The 23,165-nt window shown below is 37.8% G+C and overlaps 1 protein-coding gene and 1 long non-coding RNA gene across 4 annotated transcripts in view; one reads left to right on the top strand and one right to left on the bottom strand.

The window, feature by feature from the left end:
* Window positions 1-23,165, bottom strand: part of LOC110400066 — a 64,529-nt gene that overhangs the window by 28,943 nt on the left and 12,421 nt on the right. The gene's annotated exons all lie outside the window — the stretch shown is intronic.
* OPN4 (opsin 4) lies at window positions 450-22,875 on the top strand. Its single transcript, XM_021399660.1, has 13 exons — window positions 450-606; window positions 690-818; window positions 8,561-8,703; window positions 10,657-10,790; window positions 12,255-12,458; window positions 14,165-14,336; window positions 15,169-15,333; window positions 17,837-17,944; window positions 19,096-19,276; window positions 20,569-20,721; window positions 21,287-21,355; window positions 21,796-21,834; window positions 22,684-22,875. The coding sequence occupies exons 2-13, from the start codon at window positions 792-794 to the stop codon at window positions 22,873-22,875; spliced, it is 1,587 nt and encodes a 528-aa protein (XP_021255335.1). The 5' UTR covers window positions 450-606; window positions 690-791.

The raw sequence follows: 23,165 nt of genomic DNA, 5'->3' as shown, positions 1-23,165 counted from the left end.
TGAAGAGAAGAAAAGGATGATGTCAGTGGATTTTATTCTAATTTTTCCTGTTTATTTTTAGAAGTGGACCAACAAATAACCATGACCTAAATTCTATAGGACAGAAGTGCACACAAGTGCTTTGTTAAGTATCAGAATCTATTTGAGTACAGACAATTTCAGCAGAACCGTACACATAAATCTTCTTCTGATGCAGAGTACGAAAACCTAATTCACCAGTACGGTGAAAATGAATAGTAAGGTCTAATATTAAAGAGAGCTGGTGAAGTCAGCCTTTTACCTTCTTTCTCTTTAGATATACTGTAGAGATAACATTAAAATTCAGACATAACTCTGTCAAAGGCAAAAAAAAGATAACAGTACTTTTAAGTGAGCATCAGTTTTATACTGTCACTAAAGTGAAGCCTGAATCTGGATGGAACAAGCATCAAACTGGGCATGTGCAGACCCTGCAGGATCCTGTATTTAAATGGAAGCTGCCGCTACTGCCCTTTGCTAAGCTGAAGATGGAGTAAAGCAAGCTGAAGCTGTGGTGAGAAACTCTGCACTAGATCTTCCGCTATTCCAGAAAGAGAATCCGACAATCTGCTTTACACAAACACAAAGGTAAATTGGCAGACTTAAAAAAAATCAGAAGAGAGCTTTGCTTTCTTTGCTATTGCTTAGATTTCATTTGTGTAAATTGTCAGCCCGTTCAAAGGGGGATATCTTTGTCTGAAGACTCCATCGGCACCAAAATTGTGGAGTCCCTCAACTCATGGAATGACTCGAAAGGGTTTGCCTACACACTGATGGACCTGCCTCTTAGAGCCCCAACAGTAAGTGTTTTCTGTCACTAACAGCTATAGCAAGTAGTTCTGCTGTCAAAGCAGGCACTTACAGAACTGTAAATAGACATTTAAGGTCCATGCATAGATTTGATGATGTAATGCAATATTGAACAACGTAATGAAATCTTTAAAATCTCCTCTCTATTCCTTTATATATTTACTGTGGAAAGGTCTGTGGAAGCAGTGTTTTTCATCAGTTTTACCTGGGCAGAAGACAGGGAGGATTGTTTAATGGAAAGTACACTGAATATGTTATAAACTACCAAAAGAGCATGCTCTTGTTAAGTTATACAGTTGGTTAACAGTTCAAACACAGTGTTTACTTGTGTTATTACTCAAAATGGAAATCCCCGTCGTTTCTGTAATAGTCTGTAAGTGCAGCAAAGTGATTATGTAAATGCTGAAGAGTTGTTACTCGCTATTATCAAAGCTTTTCAGAAGGTTTTTCCAGGTAAGTTCTACCAAAGCACTCTCTTTAAAAGTGTGAAGGTGGAGTTCTGTCGTAATGACACTTCAGGATAGAACCTCTTGGGGCTTTCTAAAAATATTCTGTACCACAAGCCCAAATAGAAAAAGTTCAGAAACCTCTTCTCGGTTGTGTATCTTGGTATACTATTAGATTGCATGACGTTTGTACAAAAGTCTGTTAAATAGAATAAAAAAAGACCCAAGTGATTTCTGAAGTTTCTGAAATCTGAATTTCAACTTAAAAACATTGATGTGGTCACGCCAGGTATTTTGGCATGACCCACAAAAGCCAGTTTTTAATGCACATAGCATGTTGACCAGCTCTTTAAGTTTGATCCTAATTTATAATGAAGCAGCAGTAAATATTTTATTATTTGCACAGTAAAAATGCAGTGTGTTTATTTTTAATAAAAGCTGGATATGCACCGTGTAATACAGGAAAATAAACAGAGAAGAATCCTGAGCCAAGGCGCTTACGAACTGAATTAGATGGATAACATAATGAAAGAGGATAGCAGAACAAAGCAGGAAGGGATAACTGGGACTGGAGAGCACATGGCAAAATGGAAAAGGATTCTGGGGACAGAGCAATTCACGCTCAAAAACTCGAAATGAATTTTGTCCTTATTCTGCTAGAAGAGGAAAGCAACTGCCTGTTCCCTCCCCCCACGTCAAGTGATTTCAAACTTTTGCATTTTAATTTGACACCAAGATTGGTTTAAGAAAGTTTCAGGACTGAAAGCAATATGTGTTGCCTGTGGTTGAGATTAAATCCGGAAGACTGGATACAAAATCTGCTATTCAAATTGCTCAAAAGGACAAGCATCATCCACAGAAAGCCCTGCTGCCTACTGGAAAGCGGGCTTAACAGTTGGCATCACCCTGCTGAACCTATAATTGAGTTTGGATTGATTACACTTCTCTTTGTTCTGTCTGTCATCACAGAAGAAGTGCCAATAGAAACAAGCTCAGAAATCAGAGCAAGAAATTTTGAAGAAAATAAGTGCTATCAGTTATTTGATTTGAAGCCTCTGGTAGGTAGGCAGAACAAAAACTGCACCTAGAAACTCTAGGAAATTACAGTATTTCTGTTCTGATAATTTTTCCAATCTATATGATTTGTTGTACAGCAAAAGGCTTAATGTTACCATCGATTGTATAAACCATAATGTATAAGTAAGCAACTTCATCACCTCTGTTTGTAGGAAAATTAAGAACAGAGAGACCTGATACATTATCGAAGTCAACATGAGACTGCTAAAGCTTGTTTCAGAATTGGGCTACGTTCTATTAAAGCAGTCATTCTGCAAAACCAGTGACTACAGTGTGAAAGCTAGATGAATCCCTAAGAACAACACTGCAGCCTCTATTTCCTTTTCCTTGTCTTATTTTACACTGAATTAGATATAATCCACCTGGTGTCCAGGCAAGAGTAGCTGAAAAATGTCCTTGCCTAAGTCTTTTCTGTTCCCAAATTTTGAAACAAACAATCAGTTAATCAATTAGAGCCAACATTGAAATATGTTCAAATTCCAACATGCTCCTATGAGGATTTCTTGTTTCTCTATAAACTAAACATTACTTCACACTCTTGCCTCTGGAAGAATATTAGGAGTGGGCTACATCAAATACGTTTTACATTTAGTATAAATACTTACGTCTGTAGCCTTGCTCCTACTATCATCGCTCTTAGCTTTAGATAACTGAAGTTCTACAAGGTCTCTCAGAAGAGCAAATAAATGGTAAGGTTTTTTCTTACTCTGAAGAATGACAGGTTTGTTTGTTTTTTTCCTTTCCCTCAGTAGTAGTTACACTGTACTCTGTGCAAGTTGTCATTTTTTCCACTGATACAGAAATACTCTTCTCATGCCCTGGAAGCAGGGAGAGCACTAGGACTTTAAAAAATGGTATGTCTTCAAGTGAAACTTACTCAAAAGTGAGCTGGTATTGTTTTGTTTGTTTAAACAATTCTGAAATAACTAATTAGAAAACCTCTTTAGGAAAGTGTGTATAATAAACACATTCACAAGATAGAACATCTTGATGAAGCCATCAAATATTTTTGGTCTAGACTTCCTTCTAACCTGGGCAAAACATTTGAAGAGTCAGTGGTTTTGTGCTGGACAGAAAAATTTCTTTTTTTCCTTACGACTCTCTTCAGACCAGTATCTTGTATGGTTCTGACACACTACACAGAGAGCCATACATTTATGCTCTCTGTGGCTGACTGATAGTTATTTCTCTGCTTCAGCAGAAGGAACTGTGTGCTGCTCTCTCCCTAAACAAGTAGGCTAGCTCCCCAAGCTGGCCCTCCAGAATGGGTTCTGTTTACTCTGTAATCAGCTTTGGCAGGAGGCAGAAAGTATAAAGAGGCTCCATGTTGTGCTTCAGCCTCCACAGACAAGGCCACAACAGCAAGGATGTAGACATATTTATTCAAACACCAAACACTCCCCCAAACTCCCGTAAAGCATCTCAAGTTTCTAAGTCTCAAGTTTACTGGGTGATAGCTGACAACATGGCCAGTTCTGCATTACCCATTTTGTTATAGGCAATAGACAACTTTTTTTTTTTTTTTTTTTTTTTTTAAGGGAGAATGTTGAATATTTTAAGAAGGAAGACTACATTAAATGTAGTTGTTTCCCTCTTCTTCTAGCGCTTCCACAAGGACACACTTAAACCTGATGGAAGAAAATACAGTGATGTGCAGCAACCTTCATGACTTGCTGCCACTGACTCTAACGGCAAATGACAGAGTAGGATTTAGAAAAGGATTACACCTATATATGAGGGATAAAAATAGCCTCCATTAAGATTATCTTTTCAGAGGGATAACAACTCTGTTTTAGGGTACAAACCAACTGCTAAGAGTGGGAAGGGAATTCTCCTATTGCTGTTCATAATGCATTCAGACTTCCCAGGGCAACAGTCACAGCATCAAGATTGATGGCGTTCAAGAAACATTTGGACAATGCTCTCAGATATCTGATTTGAATTTTGGATGGTCCTGTGTTGAGCCAGGTGTTGGACTTGATGATACATGTGAGTCCCTCCCAACTCAGGATGTTCTGTGATACTATGCATGTTTTGCAGCTCTGCGAAATACTCAGTCCTAGTTAACAGCAGACTGATGTGCTGTCAGGTTTGCTGGTATGAATCAGCAAGCACTTCCAACCCTCCTAACAAGGGCAAATTATCCATCTGATTCTTCAAAATTGTAGTGTAAAAAATAATAAATGCCTTGCCTATCAGAGATGAATTATTTTACAGTTCCTTCAAAAAGCAGGTTTCCATTATACCCAAACAAATTATAAAACTTGCTTTTAAGGAAGACTTAAAATGCCATCCTTGGCTAGAAGATACGTTCTCAAATTGACCCCACTTACTGTGAAGGGGCTGTGTAATATTTTAGTTTCTTCCTTGATATCTTTCACAGCTTCTCAAGCAACCACTTTTTTCGCTTGCTTGAGAAGTATGCAATATCTTCATTGACTGTCAGTAAGTCAGTGCTTCCCAATGAATTGTTTTCTAGAGAATTAATACCCATCTAAGCCACCCACAGTGCAGTATGCCTGTGGGTATACTGGCACCCAGTGGTCCAGAGCCTCAGACGCAAGTATCTTTACTTGTTGACTCAGGAAAACTGTAGTGCATTGACCAACCACAGGAAAATGTTCAACCTCTTAGTTTCCAGTTCAGTTTCTTTGCTCATTTGGTGCTGTTTTAAACCACGTTACATAAAACAAGGTATGCTTTTGTATCACTTAGAAGAAAAATAATGAAGCACTGGTTTTGCCTGTTCAATTTTTTAATCTTCACAACTAAGTTGCAATGCTAAAATATGATAGAAAGTACAGCATTAATAGTGGAGTGGCACAATCCTAGGCTGCAGCAAATGAAACAAGCCCAAATGCAGCAGCCATGGATGCAGAAACAAAGGAAGAAAAACTGCTTACCTTTGAAAGACCTCAGGTAGGCATGGATATCCAGTAAGGTATCCTTGCCTCCACTGCCAACCCTCGAGGGAGCTCTGGGAAGGGACGGATCCTGGCTCCACCCCTTCCTGTCACTCAGCTGCATTGCATGCACCTGAGCTCCCCTGGGTTGGCCCTGCCTTCCACCAGCTGTTCAATCACCGGTTCAGGCCGTGACTTAGCATTTCCACTACAGAAGTGCATATAGAAAGCAGGCTGAACAGAAGAACTGCCAAGGTAGTCATGTTCTGTGATACCAATGCAATTGAAATAGTTGTTCAGACTGAGCATTCTTGAAGGACAATTGTTATGGCAGGGATTGCAACAGTGTGATTTTAATTCTCTTATGCCACCCAAGTACTAATGCTGTGGGGTGACAACAGAAGACAGACTAAACAAGGCTAATCAGAGAAAAGCTTTCAGAATTGTGTGATTTCTTGATTAACTTGCTGTCCTGATTTCCTCAAGCATTATCTTTTTCCCCTTGTAAGACCTAGAGATGATTGAGACAGGCAAGTGTTTTCATCTTCTAGTAAGGAAGGTGTCATGTATGCAACTCAGTGATGAATTTGAAGCGCTTAGGTCTGATCTAATGCTTTTGGGGTCAATTAGCACCTTTCTTTGACTTCAAGAAGCTTTCAATCAGACCTGTCTTTCCAATAAAAAAGAGTTATTACTATTTTTTTTAATAATCGAGTGTTTACTTAGAGAACAACAAGAATTGGACTCCATGGTGAAAATAACCCATCTCCAGGAAGTCCACACTAAAATGTGAATTTATTCCTCTTTGCCAATCCTTTTCTTTCTCTATCTATTCAGTATTATGTCCTATCAGTGCTCAATTACAAATATTTCACTTTTTTTTTTTACATTTGACATTGTCATTGACTCCAAACCTGTTTCATTCCTGAATAAGTAGTTTTGGTGTCTTCTACTGTCCCCTAAATAACATTTTCCACTATTTTTATTTCTCTATCCTTATCTACCCTTCCAATCTTTTTCTTGTCCTTAGTCCTCCACAAATTTAATTTAAATTAAAGCCATTTTAAATCTGCTCTTTGTAGCCAAAACAAGATCCTTTAGTTGCTTCATTTCTGTTACCTTGATCCAGTTCTGATTAAATGGATAGCTATAGAGGAAAATATCAGAAATCTCCATTACATTAATAATCATGATTCGCTTTCTGCAGAGCAGAGAGTTTAAAAATGTTCTATCCATAAAGCCACAGAAATAAAAAATAAATAAACCCAAATCAAAGAACACCTGGTCTAATTTAATTAAAAGAGTTTTATCTCAGACTCTCCCACTCCATTTGCTATTAGTATGGGATTTTGTGTTACTTTACTGGCAGCGTGTTAAGTAAAGCAATTTCTACGTGGGCAAGATTCCCACTGGTTTTTATGATGTGAGGCCAACTTATGCTTGCTGAAGGAACCTGAACAAAAAACATCATGATACTGTCTTTCAGTTAGCATATCAGCCATAATGCAATCATAACATTTTGCTCCAATTATAATAACAGCCAGAGCTACATTTTCACTCTCTAAGATGAGACTATTTGTCCAGCATTTCACCCCTGCTAATAAAGAAACTCAGGGAACGCATTCCTCTTCTTGAGGATTGCCACAGGCAGATCTCCAGCTCACAGTCAAAGACAATCTCTTGTACAATTTCAGACTCTCCTGGGGTTTAACTCTTGCTGCCGGCACATTGGTTTAAAATGCAAACTGTCTCTTATAATTTCAATCCAATCTCAGAGATCTATTTATAAGTAATGTCTGCCTTTATTATCTGAAAACACAAAGGTCCTTTGATAGCTGGGGTGTTGTCAAAGGCATTCCTGAGTTCATTCTAACAGTGAATGCCAGCAGTTGGCAAAATTGGAGCATAAAGTGAGAATTTCATACCTACATCCACTGCTTTCCTCTTTCCTACCAGCAACCTCCCTCTTCCTGGGAGGAATAATTGAATATGATAGCTGTAACAAGACCTCCTAGTACTTGTTCTGGGAAAGAACACGTCCAGCCTCATAGCATTATTTATGCTCAGTACAGGCACAGACTTTGATCCATTGCCCTGGGTCCTAGGCCACAGCCAGATTGACAATATTCACTGTAGGAAAAATATAAACTATTCAAAATATCTCCTGGGCTTTTCTTGACTCTTGAATGATTCCTGTAGCTCAGTAGCTGAGGAATGCCATGGCTGCAGCTGACAGACTTGAATTACGAGTGGTGGCCATGGCATGCCATTCCAGAGCGAGTGCCACCAATGATGAGAAAAACCCAGCTATGAAGATGAGACAGGATCTGTCTGTGGAGATGAATGAGGATAGGGCTTTGTGTTTGTCACGACTATGTTAACTGATTAGAGCTGGTGCCAAAGCATGTTTAGGACAGTGGCAGCTGCACAAAGGTGTGTGTTTAAATCTCCTTGACTGACTTCACAAGAAAAGGCAGCAGAACGGTGACATTTCTCCAGAACAGCTGCAGTCTCCAGACTTACCTAGTGAATTTTACCATAAGTTATTAGTAGATAAGATCCACATGCTTTCATCGAGTGCTTTACCACAAATATCACAAAAAGGAAAATACCTTCACTCAGTCCGGAGTGAAAATGGAACTGATATGTAAACAAGATGCAAGCTAGAAAGTTTTTCTGTTTAAATTTTTCCAATCTTTAATTTAGTTTCCACCAGACTGCTGTTCAGTGCTGCCAGGCTTTTGGTAACTAAGCCTTGAGGGCAGCTAGCAACGTGTTGGTTATTCAGTGAGAAAAATGAAATAACTAAAGGATTAAATGCACGTTTATGAATAGAAGTTTATCCATCGCTTCTATTTAATTAGAGAAGCCACTGTTGTCAGAAGACAACAGAAACCGCACTTCATGGGTACAGAAACTTGAATGAAACAAAAACTGCAGAAAATATTCTTGTTAGGTACTGCATTATGTGATGTGAGCTGCAACAAAAAAGGTCCCTTCATATCTCTTGCTCTCTTCTATATCCTTCTTTTTCTTTTGGGAGGGAGTAGATTGCTTTTCTTCATTAAAATTCTAAATCTACAGTAAATGCATAAAACACTGTTTGACCTGTGCACTCTTGATGGTGCATATGTGGCTCCCAAAGATGATCAGCTGTAAATGTAATTTGAAAGTAATTAGCTTATTCTGATTCTTTTTGCTTGCTGGCATTTCACACTCTTGACCAGTTCCTCTACTAGAGAAGCACATGCCAGCGTATTCAGCAAAGTCTGACAATCTACCTATGACTTCTTCTTTGCTTCATAGAAGATGACAGTGAAAGATGTTCGTGGTGCTTTTCCTACAGTGGACGTCCCAGACCATGCCCATTATACAATTGGAACAGTCATTCTTATCGTGGGGATCACAGGAACTCTGGGTAACTTCCTGGTCATCTATGCTTTCTGCAGGTATCTTGTTTGCATTTTTTTAAAAAACTGAGATGAACTTTAGCAGCATCATGACTGCACTCTGCATGCAGCGCAGACATACCATCACTGTAAATGCACCAAGAGACGTTGCTTTATGAAACAAAGCGGCAACCTGACTTTTCTGTCTGACTTCTTCCCATTAACCATGATCCATTAGCAACATTGCAAAGACTCACCCAGATATCCCAAGCAATGGAAACACAGCTAAAGCAGAAAATTTACAGAAATATTTTTGTTATTGGTTGAGCTTCTGCACTGGACTGATGGGGTGTTTTGCTCCCCTCTCATTTATCTTCTCTATTTCAGGCATTTCCTTCCTCCTGCTACTTACTTTGCAGTTGCTCTGCCCCCCTGTTCCCTACTGGCAATGACTTTCAGTTTCACATTTCCTAATACTCGGTTTATTTCCTTTTAACTAAAGCCGCATCCCAAATTTTATATCTGAAAGAAATCTGATCTGTGATAACAATGTGATTTTTTCACCATTCCTTTATATTCAAACTGTTTCTGCTTTTTCACTGAGCACTGACAGAGCATTGGCATGATGTCTAGACCAGTGAGCTTCTGCTTCATGATTGATCATTATGCATTACTGTAATAAACATAAAAAATAAAAACTATGTGACAATTTGACTGGATTAACTTGAATCATAGGAGTGTGGACGAAACTAATCAGGCTCTTGAGCCTGTATTTATCTGGTGCATTTATCTGGTAGAATGGTAGGAACTTTTTGCAGGTAATCTCACATTTTCTGTTACATTTCAATGTGTGCATTCAGAGTAGATACCAGCATTTCAGTGTGAATGACATAGCCTTAAGAACAGATCAGGTGTTGGCATGCAGACCAGATGCATGAGACTAGGGTGAAGTAAGTGACCCAGCTTAGCACTTTGGCTGGTTCCATGCAGCAAATCCAGCCATGGCAGTTGCATTTCCAGTGAAAGACACAGCCTGTCTTTATTTGAAGATGTTATGAAGATAAAAAGGGACACTGAAAGAAAAATAATGAGTACATCAGAAGTTCAGAGTACATGTCAGATGCCTACAAAACAGTCTCAAAAAGTCACAGAAGTCTAAGACAGCCAGGTATCCGAAATAGAGATTTGTTCAGCAACTTAGCAGATTACTGGACAAAAACAAGTGGCCCCTAAGTATCTATTAATAATATCTTGTTGCTCCCAAACTGACAGTAAGGGGACAGTAGTTCTACTCACTGATTCTGGATCAGTGCAAAGAACCCATCATTTATTCAGATACTTTATATTTTTGTCTAAGACTAAATTTTGAGAAAGGAGCTAAAAAATTACACTAAGCCGCAAACTGAGGAGTTCTCAATTGAGCTTCTGTGTGTACCCTTTAAAGCATTGTACTGGGATGTTATGAATAACATATGTAGGCAGAATACACTGAAGGCTGGCTACTGCTCTCTTCAAAGTCAGTGTAAGTGCAAGTGAAATGACTGTCACAGAGAAGAACTGATGTGATACAAAATGCTTGATGTGGTACACCGCAAGTTTGCTTAATCCCTGTATTTGGAAGTCATTGCTGATAAGATCACCAGCATGGAGATATGCACTATCCCTCCTCCAGCTTAACATGACCCAGATCCAGCAAATCCATAGAGCACATCAGCTTTAATTTCCTGTTAATCACGGACATGCAGTGCACTGGGTCAGAGTACTTAAGGAACAATGTGATTTATCCCCATCACTGAGCTGGTTATCAAAACAGTCCTCTAAAATGCACAGCAGGATAAGGACGTAAAACAGCTTTATGTTCTCTCATGAGGGAAATGAAAAGCACTCAGTCCTAGCTTGCTCTGTAGAGTGCCATGGTGTTTGTGAAGCTGCCAAACTCACAGGAAAGAGTAGCAATGTAATTAAGAGTGCAGCAGTGTTTAAGCAACATTCCTTCTGATCTTTTCTTTGCAGGAGTAGGACCCTTCAGAAACCAGCCAACATATTCATCATCAATCTAGCTGTTAGTGACTTCCTTATGTCCATTACGCAGTCTCCAGTTTTTTTCACCAACAGTCTCCACAAACGTTGGATTTTTGGTGAGAAAGGTTTGTATATCTACTTTCCAATAAATCACTAAGTATTGTCTTATTGTAGTAGTAGTTAACTTACTATTTCCTAATCCTCAGGTATGCTTGCAATTTTCAGCATTGCTTCAATATTTAAATGAGTGTTTCCCTGAACATTTTTGTCCCTGTGCAACAAATACATTCCCATGGCAAAGAGGAAAATTACACACACAAGATACAAAGGAGACACTGGCAGTCTAAGACACAGGACCAGTCTCCTTGCCAGTATTCTTTCCCAGTCATCTCATAAGGCAACTACTGGCAGAGCCAGTAGAACCACCACCACAAAGAACCACCAACTAGCAAATCACCAGCTTACTAGCAGCTTTAGATAATCTGCTCAGAGACTTGCACCAGAAAGCTTGGCAACAGTGAGTTTTCTCAACAGAAATATTAACTGAACATTCCTGTGCAGTAAGCAAATGTTCTCGTGGGAGTTAGTGTTAACATATGATTTGCAGAAGACATCTGGTCATTGCAACTATGAGAGTAATTGACTATAATGTGCTAAGAAGTTGCAATAATACATAGGAAAAAATGAACACCGATTTCTGTCCAAATCAGTTTACAGTCTAAATAGTCAATATCCAAGCAAGGAACCTAAAACACAACCTCTGTTCCAGCAGGTAGAAGGCAGTATACCTTCCATAGATTATCAAACCACAGGTGAAACATAAGTCACTGAAGTCAACAGCACATCTGCTGCAGGCTTCAAAAGTGGGATTTTCACCTTTGGCATTAGAGGTGTGCAAATCCAAGGAGAAAACTCACTCCTAAGAAGTCCACAATCAATAATGTATAAAAAAGCCTGTGGAAGGAAGTTGCTTTCATTCTTTTTATAACTATAGTAAGAAGACAACTAGTCTTTGCTTCTTGAATAGGTATTGATGGAGAGGAATGTCAGAGAAGTAACATTGCTATTTTGATCTCTGATGATCAAAAGCATGGCAGTTTTTTTTTTTACTTCCACAAGTGTTCAATTGCACATGTGTTAAGAAATAAAAAACACAACCCCCAACTTCTAATGATGATGATGTTTGAATTGTTAAAAGTACTTATGAATATATTCATAGTCTGAATATTTACTACAATTATGGTGATTTTCAGATACAAATGATACTATCATATCAAAGTAGCTAGAAGACATTGTTGAACAAAATAAATGTTTCTATGGGACCTTCAGTAAAACTGGAGTTAAGCAAGATATCACGGGACTGGTGAAAATTTTCTACTAGGAACATCATAAATCAATGAGTGAAAATATAATTAGCAAGATAAACAGTAGCTTTGAAATAGCATTACAGCTGCTGGAAAACTGAAGTTCCATTGGTTTATGAATCCCAGAAGACAATAGTTTACAGGAAACACAGACTTGAACCTCCCATAAATTATTTAGCATGAGTAGATTAATTTCACTGCTACTTCTGTCATCTTCATTGAAAGGCTGTGAGCTGTATGCCTTCTGCGGAGCTCTTTTTGGCATTACATCTATGATCACTTTGATGGTGATTGCCTTGGACAGATACTTTGTCATCACAAAACCTCTGGCTTCTGTTCGAGTGATGTCTAAGAAGAAGGCCATTTTAATCCTGGTAGGCGTCTGGCTGTACTCTTTGGCTTGGAGCCTCCCACCCTTCTTTGGATGGAGTAAGTGAAATGGAATACAAGGTTTTTTTCCCTCATAACATTGGATTAAAAACTAGTCTGTTACATTTATAGGAGATGAGTGAATTAGTGGCTTGCACAAAAATCAGCCTGAGGAAAACTGATAAAATATGTACTGAAAATGAAGATCTCAATCAGAAGAAAAAATACAATGTGTATAAAAGCAACTTACATGACACTGGCAGTTTTCCTTGAGCTTATTAGTTATTGTACAAAGAACAGTAGATAAAATAAAGGCCAAAATTTATGAATGATGAACTTGCTTATTATCCCATATCTACTTCTGTTGAGCCAAACTGAACAATATAAAAGTGAAATAGATATATCTGTATTTTTTCTCATGACATTTTTCCTCCTCAAAGGTGCCGTGTAAGAGCGTGGTGGCAGTTTAAATGTCTTTATTCATATAAAAGAGGAATACAGTCTGAATATTTTGTTGAAGTACATCTACAGTAGGTCTTGACTGTATCCTAGATTGGCAAATGGAACTAAATATTGGCTGCACTGTCCATTCAGGCATTAGTATCTTCACTGAGGATTCCACTAGGAGTGGCATTTAGTAACAACCAAATAATTTGGGTTTGTAAATTTTTTGGTTGCAAATTGGAACACACACTTGCTCATTGCCACTTACAGCAAAGAGAGTTCCTGTTATTATTCCTCATTTGCATCCATCTCTGTACCATTAATTTGTTTCCTATGAGTCACCAGTTTCAGTCAGTAAGTTAGAATGAACTCACTGTTCAAAACTCCAGCCCATTATTGTGTTCCCTAATTCCAAAACAGGATGTGTCAGCTCAGCTGAGGAGAGAATTTACCAGTGTTTTGTTTTCCCAAAGAATGCTGGAAAAAAAAAAGTTACAGAGTTGAATTTTAGAAGATTTTTGTTACTGTCTGTCTGGTCTGCCTTAAATACGAGGCACGTTTAACTAGCCAAACCCCAACACGTGGGGAAGAAGCCTTAAGGTGAATGAGGCAGGCTTAGAAGAACTAAGTGACAACTAGATTCTGGAATTTTAATGGGAGAAGGCAGGATGCTTACTTGAAAGGTGTTAAGTCATTATCTTATAATTAGATTCTAACAGTATCCACAGTACTAACCCTCATACAAAAATTGGATGCATCTGAGCAAATCTGGTGCAGTATTTTTAAGAGATCAACAGAAAATATCACTGTAAACATTGAAAATTAAAATAAAAGGAGAAATACTTTGCTGTTGAGAATGTCTTTACTTGTTTGACACAGTTTCTCTAAGGAAATTATATTTTATTACTGACAGAACATTTTGCATGTATGACTTTTTTACACGTACTCAACTTTATTTCAAGACAAAATTAATTTGACCTACACACTATAGCTCTCTCCTTTGCAGAATAAATTAATATGTAGAAGTTTTAAAAAGTGCCGACTATAGCAATCAGCTTCATTTCACTCCTTGGCAAGAAAGCAGTTTGAGAGAATCTGGACTTATCTGAAAACAATGTGGGTCTGATCCAAGACCCAGTGAAGTACTTGGGGAGATGCACTTTGACTATGTTGAGCTTTAAATTATATTCAAGAATTGGAACAAAATGTTTCAGTTTTCAGGTATCACCTCATGTTTCTCTGAGTATCTTTCTCTAACTTCCGCATTCAGAATGCTAGTAAGAATCACTGTGGTTTATGTCTTCTCCCATCTCTCTTTCTAGGTGCCTATGTTCCTGAAGGCCTGCTGACTTCCTGTTCTTGGGATTACATGACTTTCACACCATCAGTCCGTGCCTACACAATGCTGCTTTTCTGCTTTGTTTTCTTCATTCCTTTGATTGCTATCATATACAGCTATGTATTTATATTTGAGGCTATCAAGAAGGCCAACAAGTAAGTAGCTAAAAGTCTTAAGTTTTTATTTCTTTGTTTAAATAACTGCTTTTTTTCTTAAAACAGACTATCAAAAGAAAATTGGAAAGTTTTTCTCCTTCAGTTCATATGTAGAACTGAGACAGGAAACCAAATAAGAATTCTGTCAACATGATAAGAATTATGATCCTTAGAAGGGCCATTTGGGGTTCTGAATTTACACCAGAGCTGTTCAGTATACTTCCTAATGATACAGAAAATGGTACAAGTAGCAACCTGAGAAATCAAAAGGATGTGAAAGGACTACAGAAATTAACCATTGTGAAAAGAAATACTAAATGGACATCAGAGATGTCCAATCACAGTGCATAAAAGCTATTACATGGAAAAAATGGAAATCAACTGCAAACACTATGTTTTACAATGAGTGAAAAAGAGATTAAAAAAAAATTAATCACCGGTCTCTGAAACAAAAACTATCATTGTAAAAACACAAGCCAGCGTCTGCCACTATTTTTGCAGATGTTTGTCTTGTAAATATCAGCATAGCTAGAAAATGCAGATTGGCATAAGGTACAACAATCTTATCTAGGGAACCAAAGACTTCTCCAGTTATATTTTATATTTGTCCAATTAAATGGAATACCTGATTTATGCGGAAATTCTGGTATGGGACTATTTTCTTTCCCCTACATTTTGCCATTGATTAGTGCAACTGAAGTATAGTGAATTGCAAGGGAATGGTCACATGTTAACACACATTAAAAGTATATGACTTACAGCATAAACTAGTATAAGAGTAAGCGTCACAATTCCCTACCTCAATTTTGCTTTACACATTTATTTCCCCTAGGTCTATACAGACATTTGGATGCAAACATGGAAACAAAGAGTTCCAGAAACAGTATCATAGGATGAAGAATGAGTGGAAGTTGGCCAAGATTGCACTGATCATCATCTTGCTTTATGTCATTTCCTGGTCACCATACTCTGTTGTTGCCCTGGTAGCTTTTGCTGGGTAATTATGAATGTATCAGCAAAGGAAGGTGTGCAACTGGGAAAGACAGATGAAAGCCAAAGCTACTTGTCAAGTCTAATGCCTGAAATGCATTCAAAACATTAACATATTTAGGAGCGATATTTAACAAATAAGGCACATGCTGACTGTAATTTTTCCTTGAGTTTGGCTTTTCAAAGAAAAACAGAAGCAGGAAGTTTATTACTTTCAACATAAGAAACAATGCTGATGATTTCTGAATGTGTGTTCTCTGTTATAGCATATTTGAGCTATCTGAATTTTATTTAGCACCAAAATGCTAAGTATGGGAGCCAAAAAGAACCACTCAGTGGAGATTTTTTCTCCAGTTCTTTTACTTGCAAGTCTATTCATTTGCTTTTGTTGCATGAAACTAATGAAATTCTTTACGTGTAGAACGAAGCTCAAAATTAGACAAGTATATGCTTGCTTTGGGGAACTTTTTGGTGTTAGATATAAAAGTAAACATAAGTAATGGCACGTCCTTCATTTATCTAATGATCAGTGTTTCATACAGTAGTTTCAACAAAAGTATGATACTACTAATATAGAATCTATACATAGCTTGATTGTCTGATATTGACCAGACTACAGTTGGTACAACCTAGGTACAAGTACAAAGCTGGAAGTCCGGAGGTCTTGGCTATGATATAGATATTTCTCTTATGCTAAAGGGTGACACTGAACAGGCTTCTTCATTTTCCAGTTTAGGCTTTCTAAAGTGGATACAACTATGCTTTAGGAAATCTTGTCAACTGCAAAGATTCTGAAATTCTCAAGTAGAAGACTCAAGTAAAAGACAGTACAAACACTTCTGTTCATATTTTTCTACTCAGAAGAAAAAGTATGTCTTCATAAACCGGCACATACTATAAATTTAATTCTAAAACTCTACTTCTAATAGAGCATTTTGAGAGGCAGAAGTGATCGTTGTAACACACCTAAGGAAGAGGCAAACGTGGCTTATGAAGGCAGCTTCCTAAACACAGCACTTCGAAAAATCTTATGCTTAAGATGAAAACCTGCTAAGGGAACCTTCTCCTTTGGTACCCAGAGGGGCAATTCCAAGTAGCAGCAAACATTTTCTCCATGAAGGTTCCTCACTCAGAAACTCAAATCCTTAGAATACATCCAATCCCAGACCCCCATTTCCTATCACAGGGGACTTAGGTACCAGGCACTTACCACTGGTGGTATGAGACCACTAGAGATGGAAGAAAAGTGAGAAGACAAAAAATGAATCATAGCTGCCTTACAGCACTATTTGCTCTAAGACACCTCAAAACAATAGAAGATGCTTTAAGCTAAGCATTTTAGCTGCACAGAGCTGTCAGGTTGTCCTGTATGATTCAGCATCTATTTAGGATGATCAAGTGCCTGCTGAGCTTGACCTCTAGCCTGTCTCTCATGTTGACAAAAATCAGAACAAATGGACAATTTTATAACTGTACAGTACCTGACAAGTGAGCATTTGCAAATTTTGCTCACAAAGACAGCAAGTATGCAATACAGCTTCATACAGCTTTTTTTTTAATATCTTTTTAACAAATTCCCTGAGTATAGTAGGAATACAAGCAGGAACACAGGGCTAAATAGAACAGTTAAAGGCAGAGCTTAAATTGCTGTCTCAGAAAAAGATGTGTCATAAAGAAAGGATGCTAACTTAGGAAGGAAAGATTGACTAATGGGTCATTTTACTTAAAACCCTTTCTACCAATCCAGGAAGAGTTCTTCATAGCTCCTAAGCAGATCCATGGAGAGTCTGCCTGATAGAAACTGCCTACAAATTGTAATTGTTATTTTGTTCTGAGCTTAAAGCTCTGAGACCTTCTTCTGACAAGACTCTATGGGCTACTTCAAAGTATCTTCAAATAAACTGGCTGAAAGGAACATGGCAGATAGATATCTGTCATAATTTCTGTATCCTTTAAAGGCACAAAACCTGCATATATGCATGGCCACAGTAACACAAGTGAAGTATATGTCACGAGAAGACTCATTCCCTCCTGGTTTTAGTTCAGATCAGGCAAAAAGTTTGAAAAGGAGAATTGATTAGTTATCTTTCCCTATAATGCTTCACTCTGCACACTCATTTAGTGACATATTCAGAGACAGGTTATTTAGCAAGTACATCTGCTGAGTTTGAAACAGATGCTATGATGAACACACATTCATTTACTGCAGGTGGACTTTGTCTGTAGGGTAAATAACACAGGTCTTACCACTGAATCATAGTAGTGCTGCAAGAGAAGCATCACAAAAATTACCTTTCCCAGAAATGCAATTAGGCTGGTGCAACTTTTTTGCAGGAAAAGGATGTAAATTTTTTCTCTCTCGTTGTTTGAGTAGAGAACATCCCCTTTTTACACTCTGTGGAGCAGTAATAACATGTTGTATGGTCAGTGTATAACTGCATAGACTATTAAGAACTCAGTACTAAATACATACTGTATATATACTAAATAATGTATTTGCATTACTCTAGGTATTCTCATGTTCTAACACCCTTCATGAATTCAATACCAGCTGTGATTGCCAAAGCTTCTGCCATCCATAACCCCATTATTTACGCCATCACTCACCCTAAATATAGGTAAGCTCGCTTTTGTAAGATAAATTTAATGTAGCAGAGAATATCAGACAGTAACTTTAACACTTGAGGGACTAGTACCCAAACTCTCACTCACCTGTTCATTTTACCTTTGCAAGACAACCTCTCCAAGCAAATTTCTCAATGCCTTATAAATGTCAGTGGAATTTGTACTTGGAACAGTTTACTGTGCAGATGGGAGCTAGAAATGTTTATGGAATGCTGATCTGTACTTACAGATCACATGATAAAAGATAGAGACCTTCCTAGCTCAGAGGAAATCATTGTAAATTTAACTATCTTCAGGAGAGATCCAGACATCTGTCAGTGTTACAAATAGAAGTTTGTTAAATTAACCAGGCCAGTGCGGGATGCAATCCAGTAAGTCAAGTTACTCCTTCCCCATTTTATCCATTTTCACCACCCTTCTTCAAGCTTCCTTATTTCAGATAGCATTTCTTCTGAACTGTGACATCTGTGGTTATTACCATACCAAGATCAGATGCAGGCTGTGGGATCTGATGGATGGCAGCAAAGCCGTACATACACCGTTTCACTCTTTACATAGACCTACAAGATAATTTGACAGAGAAGTGTGGGCATAGACTTCTAAGTGCGAAGGCTGGGAGGGAGAGAAAAGGTGTGCAAAAGAGTTTCCTTATGTTGCATGTGAGAAAAAGAATTCTGTAATATAGCTGCATTTTGTAGTACTCTACAGATAGAAGGCAGGCAGATGTGCTAAAGGAAGCTAGAATAGCTGCTTAGGGGAAGATTAAAACAATTTATTATGTGTTACTCCTGCAAGGTTCAGTTTAAAGGAACAGAATTTTATTTTTGCCCTGATTAAGCTGAAAGCAGATAAAATATTTTAATAGGTCCCTTCAGTTCAAAGAGTTATACTTTAATGCTCTTGTCCCTGCCAAGTAATACATTTGAATTCTACGGACCACTGTTAGTAAGTGATATTGTAGGGTGATTGTTTATGAAACACTGGATATCTGGAAAACACTTCATTGTACCCAGTAATTTTTCAGTCCATTGATCTATATCTCCGCAGCATTACTCTATATCTCTGAAAAAATGCATTGGGTACAATGATTCAGTTTCTGTGCTAACATTAAAAAATCTGACTGGTTCTACCTCTTGTCCATTAGAACAGCCATTGCAACATATGTTCCCTGCCTTGGATCCCTGCTGAGAGTTTCTCCTAAAGAGTCACGATCCTTCAGCAGTTATCCCTCCTCCAGACGAACCACCATAACCAGCCAGTCTTCTGAAACAAGTGGGCTGCAGAAAGGAAAAAGGAGACTATCTTCCATCTCTGACAGTGAATCAGTAAGGAAGACACTTCCCTTACACGTATTTTTAACTGCAGAGTAATTGATTTTCATAGAGAGTCCTTCAAAGTGATAGTTGCTTCAGATGAAACGCATTATGCTATTCATTACAAGAGCTCCAGAAGAGGTAGAAGGACAAAGTAAAATAAAAGAAGGCCAACATGTAAGAGAAAAATGTAGCATGTTGTATTCTTGCCCATTTTTGACTCTGAAGGAAGAATGGAGCCATTGGAAAACAGGCATTTTAGAAGGTAAGGGAAGCTTACAGTCAGAGCATCCTTGAAAGCCTGACCATTCTTCTAGGATGGAACTTGTCTGACCACAGATTTTGAGTCTGGACACACAGAAAAACAGACTGCTGGCCACTAAAAAATTCTCTAGTGAAGCCAAGGTTTTAAGGAAACAGACAGTGCTTTCTGAAGGCGAAGTGGGCTGTATTTGGAAACATTAATCATCAGACTTTAATAAATCAACAAACGCATTACAGAGCCCTTTTCACAGAAGACCTCAGCACCTTGCTGCTACCATTCTAGGTGAAGCCAAATGCGTTGCACAGCAGCCACTTTTAGGCAAATATTTGGTGTCCTGGGCTCTCTCTTACTACACAGTTACATTAGTAACTTAGAAATTGTTTTAAATACAACTTCCAGATATATGAAAAGACCATGATTTTCTCAGTGATTATTTTTTCATAGTCAGAGTAAACTCTGTATCTAATGCAGTCACTCTGAATTCTGACAGTTGTTCTTAACAGTGACATTTCTTTAGATTCTATGTTCTTTTGACTTCTCAGTCCAATCAAAGTGCAGTGAAAAGGCCAACAGAGTGAGGAAAAGAAGAAGGTAGTGCAGAAAAGAATGTTTGACTCCTACAAAATTCTGCTGGTTTTTTTTTCATTTGTTTGTTTTTGTTTTTGTTTTTCCATTCACTGAAATAAAGCTTTATAAAATCAAGAATCCCTCATGGAAAGAAGTGTTTCTAAAGCACTGGCCAGGTCCATTAGAAAAGTTTCAACAATAGTATATAACAGAACATCATTCTGTTTGAAATTCTGAAGTAAATCCTACCATAAACAAACAAGAAAACAAGAAGTAAGCCAAATTTGACTGAAGAGATTTGATAAGGTTTTGGGGCCTTTTTAAAGCAAAACACTGTATAAAGTTGTACATAGCATAGTTTTTCTGAAATAACTTTTACACAGTGCCTATCTCTTGCAATTTCTGTTCAGGTATGATAGTTCTTGGTCAGAAATCTAAGATCAAGTGATTGCTTTTGCTGTATTCATTTTAGGGCTGTACTGATACGGAAACTGATATCACCAGTATGACCTCCAGACCTGCTAGCAGCCAAGTTTCCTATGAAATGGGCAAAGATTCAACCCAAACTAGTGACCTAAGATGCAAACCTAAACTGAAAAGCCACGATTCTGGGATTTTTGGGAAGGTAATAGATTGTGTCGTAACTGAATTCTTGGACAACAGGTAGGTTAACAAAGCTGCACATTTTATCATAATTAATCAAAAATCTTGCCTAGAAGATGGGAATAACTTGTAAGTTAATGCTGTAAGTAATGTCCTTGAGGCTGTGAAAGGTCATCAACTTTTTATTTACAGCTCTGCTTCATTATTTAGCTGTCTTTGTTGTATTTCTGGCAAGAAGAGAAGCTGTTATATTGAATGTAGCATCTGCATGGTATGTTATCCTGTTTGTTTCTAAGCGTATAGTCTGTAATATTTTATTTCCTTATATTTCCCAAATTACTTGATTCATCTTTCTGTTGTCTCACCATTTGTTATCAAATAAACTTCTATGGTGAGTGGTAGAAAACAAGGCTATCTTCATTATATTATTTTATATTCTGTAGTACAAGGTTACATTTACTATATTACTGTATTCCTTCTGCTTTTCCCTTTCTTTCTTTTTCCTACTCTTTGTATTTCATGTATGTGGGACATGGTGACATACCTATACATTATTTATGTCTTTCTTGCCTGTGTTCATTTTTCAGACAGTTGTAGATGCGGATGAAATACCCATGGAGGAACTGAATGTCACAGAGTATTCTGCTACATCTACCGTAAGAATTATTTTCATGTTTGGCATGGGTTTAACTGAGGGAACAAAAACTAATGACATTCCCAGTCTCTGAGCACAAATTAAGTTATTTGCTGAAATGTAAAAGTCACATGGGGCTCCCACTAGAATACAGAAAATATGATCTCAAGGGGTAGATCACTGCTGAAACTAAGCAAAAATTGATGGAGAATACATGTGTTACAGGGTCCTCCTTAAGCTCCGCTTCTTAAAAGAACTTAAGTTGAATTCAGTAGGTTTCCTGCCTGTAACTGCCTTTGTGGTGAGTGAAAACATTGATTTTATGCTACCTTTGTTTGAACAATGTATACTGCAAGTTGAAATAGCCATTCAATAGCTGTCCCTTTGAGATAGTCATAATCTTGTGGCAAGTACTGTGCAAAGTGACACGGTTGACTATTTACTGTTCTTTGCTTTGGGTAGTGCAAAATGTCTGAAAAATGCAATGGGGAGGAAATTCAGGTAAGTTTCTGAAACATGTCTTTTTACTTATTCAGTAAGTTGTGGTCATTGTGTCTCTCTCTACTTCCATGTAACAAAGCTATGGCATACTGGTGGTTGTTTTTTTTTTTTTTTTTAAACATATTCCACAAACAAGTCAGCTTGCCCTAATTCTTGATGGTCAAATAGAAGAAATAATAGGTGGGAAAAAATCAGTTTTACCTTTGCAGTAATAATAAAAACGTAACAAACAAATTCAATCTTTATTGAATAGCAGTGATACTTATAAGCTATTGTTAGCCTTATCCTAACACTCTCTTTTTTGGATCTGTGCCAGTGATGGATAGCGCTGCTATTGTAACAAATCAATCTTTTCCTGTTTCACTCCATTCTCTAGTTTGCTCCCCTTTCAAAATATCAATGCTTTTATCTCTGTTTTACACTATCTCTTGTCTTAACGAACAAAAACTGCTGCTTTGTCACCTGTCTAGATTTTTTTTTATGGAGGGACTCTTTACATTATTAATCTCTTATACTGTATGAATACGTTCTCAGCACTTTTTCGCACTTGAATATGCTGTCATTAGCCTGGTCCTTCATCAAAGTAAACTAGATTCTTAAGTAGTAAATGTCTTTGCTTTAGTATACTACCTTGCTTAACATTTTATTTTCCCTCACGTTACTCATAAAACATTCCAAAAGTATTCAGATCTACTTATTCCTCCACCTTTTGAGTTTGGCTTTGAGGTAGTAGTGGGCATTGGCAAAGTGCCGATCTAAAAATATGCCATATTTTTGTAGATGATGCAGCCTGATCTCCTTTGTAGATGTTTGTGTTTTCCATTTCTTTTAAAACCTTGCATTCTTTAGAGAGGTGAGAGCCTGAGCGGTACTGGACTAAGAAAAGGAGAGTCTCGCCATAGACCATCCACATCTCAGATACCCAGCATTATAATAACATACAGCAATGTACAAGGAGTAGAGCTGCCTTCTGGATACAGCACTGGTTTCCTGTATCCGAAGAACAAAAGCCACAGGCAGAACAAGAACTCCAACAGCTGAGTGGCGCAAGCCAGAATATCACCTTAGCCAATATCTCTGGAAGAACCGTGAACCAGGTGAATCCAGAAGGCGTTCCCACCTTGCTCTGAAACACTTCTACAGAAACACAACACAAGACAAGAAAGAAGAAAATCAAGGGGAATAACCTGTTCAGTTTTGGAACCGACTCCAGTGGTTCACTTCTTGTTCTGAGTCAATTTGCAATTTTATTGTTTCTTTTTGTGGCTCAAAAACTTATTTCTTTCACTTGGATTTTACTCTTCTCAGGTGTATTCCGCTGTTACATGGAT

The sequence above is a fragment of the Numida meleagris genome, chromosome 5 (assembly GCF_002078875.1).
Source record: "Numida meleagris isolate 19003 breed g44 Domestic line chromosome 5, NumMel1.0, whole genome shotgun sequence".
NCBI classification, from domain to species: domain Eukaryota; kingdom Metazoa; phylum Chordata; class Aves; order Galliformes; family Numididae; genus Numida; species Numida meleagris.
The sequence above is the reverse complement of the archived record's forward strand: the minus strand, read 5'-3'. Positions and strand labels throughout refer to the sequence as shown.